Consider the following 8171-nt stretch of genomic DNA (forward strand, 5'->3'; position numbering starts at 1 on the left):
GCAGCCCACATGATGACCGATTAATTGCGCTGTACGTGTGATGATTATAGGAAGCATGCAGCCAGGGGCGTTCGTACATTCTACGTACTGTACGTGAGTGTGAAGTACCTGGAGTCCGACTGGGGTCAGCGGTGCAACTGTTGGACGCGTACCGCCCGGCCGACTGGTTGAGCCGTCCGTGAGGTCACCCGGCACGTCATGCGTGCGTCCATGCATGCGTCCACGTTAGCAAATTACTACTAGTGCTCCGGACGAGCCGATCCATCCATCCATGAAAAAGCAGCAGGCGCGCGCACGAGGATAGGCCAGCCGGGAAGCGACCTGCCCGCCAGACGGATTGGCTTCGGCGCTCGCGGCGACGGCGACGGCGGGCCGGCGGGCGATGGACGGGGCCCGGCCCTGTCGCATCGCGCGGCGCCTCCAGCCGGGGCGATGGGTGCCCTGGGGGATACGGCGTCGTGAGGGGGGACATGTGCGGAGGGTGGCAGCCCGGGCGCGCCCAGCCACACCCCCACTTTCCCGCGCCATCAATGCGCGGCCGCTGCGCTGGCGCGCCTCCGCCCCTCCGTTGCCTCCGCCCGCTCCCGCACGTCGCCCTCCTCCCTCCCCGCCTCCGTCCCCATCGTCCCGCCGAGCATGCAGCTCAGCCTGGGCTTGCCCTGCCGTATGTATATATCGCCTCTCACGGCTCCTGTAAAAGCTACAGTTATACCGACCTGTCTGTCTGTCCGTCTAGTGTACACAACACACACACGTCCTCTACTCTGCCTGTACGTTGGTACGTAGCTAGTATAGTACGAGCCGGCGATCGAGGTTGGCCGGGCGATGGACTCGATCATGGAGCGCCCGATGGTGGACGGCAACGGCGGGGCGATCGGGCGGAGCAAGTCGGACCAGCTGCCGCCGGCGCCGGCGTCGGCGTCCACGGCGCAGTCGCTCAGCCGGACGGCGTCGGCGGAGACGGTGCTGAGCACGGCCGACGTGGCCAGCCTGTCGCGCAAGTCCAGCTTCGGGAAGCGCTCCGCGTCGGGCGGCAGCGGCGCCGGCGGGAACAGCCATGGCCACGGGCGCAGCCACATCCGCAAGTCCCGGAGCGCGCAGCTGAAGCTGGACATGGAGGACCTCGTCAGCAGCGGCGCCGCGCTCAGCCGCGCCTCCAGCGCCAGCCTCGGCTTCTCCTTCACCTTCACCGGCTTCACCCCGCCGCCCCAGGACATGATGTCCTCCGCCGAGCTCGCGCCCTTCAGCGACGACGACGTCGACCTCGAGGCCGCCGGCGCCACGCGCCGCAAGAGCCTCATGGCAGAGCCCACCCTGCCCATATACCTCAAGGTACGTACTCCACTTGCTAGCTAGTGTACTAAAGCAGAGCAAAAACAAACACATACAACTGACTCCTAAACCGAGTGCGCCGGGGCGGCCATTGCCATGCATGCACGCAGTTCGCGGAGGTGAAGTACAGGGTGGCGGTGAAGGGGACGCCGAGGGAGATACTGAGCGGGATATCGGGGTCGGCGAGCCCCGGCGAGGTGCTGGCGATGATGGGCCCGTCCGGCAGCGGCAAGACCACGCTGCTCAGCATGCTCGGCGGCAGGGCCGCCGCCGCCGACGGCTGCATCTCCTACAACGACGAGCCCTTCGGCAAGTCCCTCAAGCGCAGGTAACTTCACATATACCTAGCTCTATCTACCCAGCAGTTAACCCTAGCAAAGCTAGCCATAGCCAGAGGTAGGTCATGCTTAGTTTACCTCCCATTAATTAGGCCCTGCGACGAATAATTTCTCAATAATCAAATCGTGTCGCGTGGCCTAACACCATCGATGCATGGGAGGTGCATGAGGTACGTGTAGCCCATGCTACAGGTGCGTCACGTACGTGTAGCCCATGCATGGCCGTTGCCTGTCAGAAGTGTCCATCGGCTAATAAAGGAGCCTTAGCTAGGCACGACTCACGGTTATCCTGCTGCTCATCTGTCCTGGTCGATCTCGTGGCTCTTGTTCTTCCCTCGCTTGCCGGCAAGATAAAAGGTGGCCTCCAGCTGCCTTGTCTAATTAAGCGAGGACTCTTTTTTCTTTTGAGATAGAGGCTGCAAGTAGCTTGACCTGTCAGTCTATCATTGCATTATTTTTCTAAGTAGTTAGGTTGTCGTTACGTACTCCCTCCGTTCTTCGCGTATAAAATTTGATCAAAGTCAAACTACATAAAGTTGGATCAAATTTATATCAAAAAATATGAACATCTACAATACTATTTCATGTTGTGAATATTGATATTGTTTGATATAAAATTGGTCAAACTTTATAAAGCTTGACTTTGACCAAACCTTATATACAAACTAAAAAAAACGGAGGGAGCACTGTCTGTGTGTCTGTGCCTGTCTGTGTGACTAGAGTGACAGTTTTCTTTTCATCTTGAAAAAAAAAGTGACGAGTCCTTTCCTTTTTTTGAGTTGACGAGTTATTTCCTTATGAGCTTATTTTTGGTGCAGTTTTTTAGGGTTCTTTTTCGGTAAATAGCTAGGTTTTTTATAACATTTTTTAAATGGGTTCTCAAAAAACATTTTTAAATTGTAAATGGTTGTTTTAGACATTTTATTTGAGCAAATGGTTGTTTTAGACAAACATGGTAAATAGTGCCAGTGATGGCAACTTGGCAAGTAAGGGTATGGGCCCCTATGACTGGGCCTTATTTGGGCCAGGCGACGCGCGAGCAAGTGCAACACAAAACGGCGGTCGCCTCTGGCCTGCTCGGCGAGCCGGCGAGTCTTCTCAAACTCCGGCGACTCTGTAGGCATCTCTCCGGCATCAGGACATTCGCCGTCGCCTTCACCTAGTGGTCCCGATCCTTCGTCTCCTCGTGTTCCCTTCACCATCGTGTCATGACCCTGTTGGAAAGTTTGGTTGCCACCACTAGCCGGGTCCTCTCTCCTCTACGGCTAACGGCTCTACCCATCACCACAAATGCCAAGACGACCGACGACGATCTCCTGGGCGTCCGCTCATCATGGCCTAACCGGTGGGTCAGGACTGTGCTTCATTCGGTCACGGAAGTGAGTTAGAACAAGTACCTGCTTCTTGGTCGAGCAGTGCGCGGCGAACCCACCTGCCTACAATCTGTTCGGCATAATTCCTGACCCAGGTCAGTGCTCCATAGTCCTCCTGGTTTCTGGTTATCGACTGAAACCAACTACAGTATATTGCTTGTCGTCAGTGCATGCACTGTTTGTTTGAGGATTAGGATTATGAAGCTAGAAGTAGGCTTGGATGTCCTCGAGTTGCGATGCCAATGCTATGCTGACATATAGCTGGAATTATACTTGGCTTGCAGGATTGGATTTGTGACTCAAGATGATGTTCTCTTTACTCATCTTACTGTGAAGGAGACACTAACATACGCAGCATTACTTCGTCTCCCAAGAACAATGACAAGGGAGCAAAAGAAAGAACGGGCAATGGACATCATATATGAACTGGGACTTGAGAGGTATATCATATATTCTCTTTGATTTATAAGAATATCTATTTTGACATATAGCGAGGTAGTTTAGTTAATCATGTGAGCATGTTTGAAGGTGCCAGGACACAATGATTGGAGGATCTTTTGTGCGTGGGGTTTCAGGGGGTGAAAGAAAAAGAGTTTGCATCGGAAATGAGATTATAATCAATCCATCTTTGCTTTTCCTTGATGAGCCGACATCCGGGTTGGATTCAACTACAGCACTTAGGATAGTTCAACTTCTACATGACATTGCTGAGGTAACATGAAAGTAATTACACATTAGCTGCCCCTACAGTTCAGTTGAACTTTAATTATGTTTTACTTGATGCAGACTGGGAAGACAGTGATCACCACGATCCATCAACCATCCAGCAGGCTGTTTCATAAGTTTGACAAGCTTATCCTCCTGGGCAGGGGAAGTTTGCTCTACTTTGGGAAGACAGCTGAAGCCATGCCCTACTTTTCATCCATTGGATGCAACCCGCTCATCGCAATGAACCCAGCAGAGTTTCTACTGGATCTTGCTAATGGCAACACTAACGATGTGTCTGTTCCTTCCGAATTAGATGACAAGGTGCACATGGAAAATCAGAATCTGCAGGATACTAATTCCAAGATTAACTTAAGGCCTTCAGCACAAGATGTTCATGAGGTGAAGACATGAAAGCAATATGCTGGTGTTGTGACTTGTGAGTACACAAACTGTTTTAGATCTGTACGAATAATTTGTATGTGATTTCATGCAGTATCTTGTTGACGCCTATGAGCATCGAGTGGCATATAAGGAGAAGAAGAAGCTTCTAGCACCACTTCCGATCAGTGATGATATGAAGGCAACAATAACATCTTCGAAACGAGAGTGGGGCACAAACTGGTGCCAGCAATATTCCATCCTCTTCTGTAGAGGTCTCAAGGAAAGACGGCATGATTATTTGAGCTGGATGAGAATCACCCAGGTCATAGCTACATCAGTTATCTTAGGTTTGCTCTGGTGGCGCTCTGATCCCACCACACCAAAAGGTCTACAAGATCAGGTATATGAACACAAATAATTATTTGATACATGTAATTGATAATTAAATTGGTCAATTTAATACTTCTACAACTAATTAAGGATATGTACCATCATAAGACACTGCCCTCTCGTCTATGCAGGCAGGCTTACTGTTTTTCATAGCCGTGTTTTGGGGTTTCTTTCCTGTGTTTACTGCCATCTTCACATTCCCTCAAGAGAGGGCAATGTTGAACAAGGAGCGTGCAGCTGACATGTACAAGCTCAGTGCATACTTCTTGGCCAGAACGACAAGTGATCTGCCACTAGACCTTTTCCTCCCAGTCATATTTATGGTGATTGTCTACTTCATGGCAGGCCTCAAAGCAAGTGCCATGCGTTTCTTTCTTAGCATGTTGACCGTCTTTCTCAGCATCATTGCTGCTCAGGTATGGCAGTCAAAACAGGTTCAGTTATACAATCAATGCCCATGACATCTCTTATATTGCTGTTTGTGAACTAAGTAAACCTAGATATTTGATATTCTGGAAGTTTTTTATGTTATTTAACCATGTGGCCACCATACATGCACTAGTTAAAACAGACTTTATTTTGGATTAGTAAAACAGAACGAACATCTACTACCTCTGTACCAAAATATAAGACGCTTTTGTAGGCTAAACTACCTACAAAATGTCTTATATTTTGATACGGAGGGAGTAGGTCGTAAGGGATTTGTTTCTCTCGAAATAAATAGATGGCAAGCAATTTTTTTCCTCGGAAAGAAGCACACCGTTTTCTAGTCTATCATTCCATCAGATGTGTTGCCTATTAGTAAGGGAAAAGGTTTCCTAATCTACATGATAATATTACATGATGCCTCAAAAGAACACTAACACTGATTTGAAATCTATGACTCAAGAAGGGGGTTGTATGCAGGGACTAGGACTGGCAATTGGAGCTACCCTCTTGGATATCAAGAAGGCGACTACTCTAGCTTCAGTCACAGTCATGACATTCATGCTAGCAGGAGGGTTCTTTGTAAAGGTGAGAGCAAGTACTATTCAAACCTATCAACCGATACAAAGCTGAATTTTTACTACTCCCTCCGTCCCAAAATGAGTGTCTTTGGTTCAGTACAACTTTAGTACTCCCTCCGTCCGGAATTACTTGTCACAAGAATGAATGTATCTAGATGTATTTTAGTTCTAGATACATTTATTTCTATGTGTTTTTGCGACAAGTAATTCCAGACGGAGGGAGTATTATGGAAGGGGCAAGGCTGAATTATTGCTTCTTGAACAAACATATGTCTTCAATCTTGCAATAACTAGCATATGGCTTGGGTTACTGACAATTTGCCCTCCTTTCCCCTCTAATCTGCAGAGGGTTCCGCCATTCATATCCTGGCTCCGGTACCTGTCCTTCAACTACTACACGTACAGGCTGCTGCTGAAGGTGCAGTACGACCCCGTGCCGGACATCCTGATGACCTCCGTACCTCTGGATAACGGCGTGACCGAAGTCGGGGCCCTGGTCGCGATGATCATCGGGTACCGGGTGCTGGCCTACCTGTCCCTCAGGCGAGTGAAGGCTTCGAACGGCTAGCAGGTCAAGTGAACTGGAGGGCGCTCCTAGTTCTTACCGGCTGTTTTTGATTGCATGTAGGGAAGTCTGTATTTATATTTGCGCCACGAGAAGATGGATCTTTTTTTCCCACTGTTCTGTCTTTCTGCTACGTCCAGAGCGCGAGAAATGCACTGCCTGTTGCTAGTTGACTCGTGGAACAGATTAATGTGAACATCGAGCAAGAAGTGGTAGCAAGTGCTAGCCATTAACTGTCTTCTGAATGTTGACACCACATGTTTTAAGTGGTTATTGGAATGTTACAGTGAAGCCGGCGACCTCAAATCCAAAACATGCACCGACAGTTTTAAAACTTACACCAGCAAGTTCAAAAACTTACTACTCCCTCCGTTCCAAAATAAATGACTCGACTTTGTACTAATTTTAGTACAAAATTAGTATAAAGTTGGGTCATCTATTTTGGAACGGAGGGAGTACCTCTGTTTCTAAATGTTAAGATCTTTTGGCAATTTAAATTGAACTGCCAAAACGCCTTATATTTAAAAACAGTGGATATAGCTTTTAGTGTTGCACGATGTTGTATGAATTTAGGGTGTCAATTTTGATGTATGTGTTGTAGCAGACGGAAAATAATGGGTGACCAGGTCCTCTCAACGGAGAGGCCCAGACATACGAGGGGTCATTTTTATGGTATGCGGCTGTAAATGCCCTTGCATGACTGGTCGCCCTATGCGTTGGAGAAGTACAAATGTTCACGTGTGGCCACCCTCTGCAATTAAATCATGTTGTGTTTCTTGTCAAAATCACCTCTTGACTAATGAACATTCCAAACTGTGAGCAGTGGAACTTTATTTCTACTCCCTCTGATCCAAATTAATTGTTGCTGATTTAGTACAAATCGAAGGAAGTATTGTCATTCAGGTAAAACACAAGTAAAAGCTTGGTTTTTAACCAGTTTTTACTAAATGTTCAATTGTGTTTCAACTAAATGGGAAGGCAGGTTGCTCGGAAAAAGAAGGGGAAAACACGAGCCAAAAAAACACGTCCTCTTTGGAATATATAGACAACAATGGCAATGTTAACACTGACTCTAACCGGCCTGAGACTGACGAGTTTAGTTACTTTTTACAAATTAACTGAGTTCTAAGACCCATAATACCAAGATGACGCATAAATACAACACAAACAGTAGAGCATGTTGGACGGGTATCACTAACATGGCAGTACGGTTTCTGACAATTTTAGGTCAATATCTTTAATTTACAGGAGCCCAGGCCTCTCGCAGAGTAGCTGCTTTTTTTTGCTTTTTTTTCCAGGGATCGCAGAGTCTCAGTGCTCCATGTACTGGTGTGCCGGCGGGGTTATCTTTGTCTTCCCTCCTGCAGGACATTCAAAATAATGTTCCATAAAGCAAAGCAATTTGAATTGTTTCTATCCTAAGCAATGAGACTTCAGTATTGTATCAGCTTGATTATATATAAAATTTTCTGTCATAAGTTTGTCAAGAGCACATTTTGAACAATGCTAGTGCCTGTTCGGATCCTCTCCGCTCCTCAACTGCGCTCCCGAAGCGGGCGGAGCGACGCCGAACGCACCAACTCCATGGAGTCAAAAGAGTGGAGCGGAACAGCATGCAGCTCATTTTCACAGAGTGGCTAAAACCGAGCTCCTATATCAGTCCTAACACCTATCACATGCTTGAGTAAGAACTGAAAATCATAGTCCATGGTTGACTGGTGCGCATGGGAATAGGAAACTCACCGTATGCACCACGAATCTCTACTTCGCGCCATTCTTGAACAAGAGCACAGCAACAGCACATCACATGTGAAAGGAAATCGTCACAACACCCTCCCTGTCAGCAGCATACAAAATCAGAAGTTCAGGTACTATGCAGGGCTGTGAGTTTAATAGTATATATGAACACTCTGGCAGGTAGTGTTAGGGACTTATATCAAACGTACGATACTAGCACTGGACAAAGAGATATGGTATTATTTAAGTTACTCTATTAATAATCATAAACCAGATGTTTCCCTGACATAATCTAGTTTGGCAATCAGTTAACTGTGCGTGTCCTCCGCAAAAAAAAAGT

General features: G+C 47.7%; 2 protein-coding genes across 2 annotated transcripts in view; one reads left to right on the top strand and one right to left on the bottom strand.

The window, feature by feature from the left end:
- Positions 1-703: 703 nt before the first annotated feature.
- Positions 704-6400, top strand: LOC119284714 (ABC transporter G family member 22-like). The gene is made up of 9 exons (XM_037563872.1): positions 704-1332; positions 1443-1660; positions 3328-3483; positions 3572-3755; positions 3830-4150; positions 4245-4532; positions 4654-4938; positions 5429-5536; positions 5876-6400. Exons 1-9 carry the CDS (start codon positions 826-828, stop codon positions 6095-6097), a joined length of 2289 nt encoding a protein of 762 aa, XP_037419769.1. The 5' UTR covers positions 704-825; the 3' UTR covers positions 6098-6400.
- Positions 6401-7105: 705 nt separating this feature from the next.
- The window catches only part of LOC119284715 (cell number regulator 13-like), a 4437-nt gene continuing 3371 nt past the window's right edge, over positions 7106-8171 (bottom strand). The window contains exons 7-8 of the mRNA XM_037563873.1: positions 7838-7931; positions 7106-7455 (exon numbers count right to left, since the gene is read on the bottom strand). Of these exons, the coding sequence (XP_037419770.1) occupies positions 7406-7455; positions 7838-7931 (144 nt within the window). The 3' untranslated portion in view covers positions 7106-7405. The remainder of the gene's footprint in view (positions 7456-7837; positions 7932-8171) is intronic.

The sequence above is a fragment of the Triticum dicoccoides genome, chromosome 4A, assembly GCF_002162155.2.
Source record: "Triticum dicoccoides isolate Atlit2015 ecotype Zavitan chromosome 4A, WEW_v2.0, whole genome shotgun sequence".
In the NCBI taxonomy this organism is placed as follows: Eukaryota; Viridiplantae; Streptophyta; class Magnoliopsida; order Poales; family Poaceae; genus Triticum; species Triticum dicoccoides.

Coding starts and splice junctions, on each gene's coding strand:
- LOC119284714 (XM_037563872.1), top strand. CDS start 826: ATGGACTCGATCATGGAGCGCCCGATGGTGGACGGCAACGGCGGGGCG. Junction 3,484..3,571: donor TATGAACTGGGACTTGAGAG/GTATATCATATA, acceptor GCATGTTTGAAG/GTGCCAGGACACAATGATTG. Junction 4,151..4,244: donor CAGCACAAGATGTTCATGAG/GTGAAGACATGA, acceptor GATTTCATGCAG/TATCTTGTTGACGCCTATGA.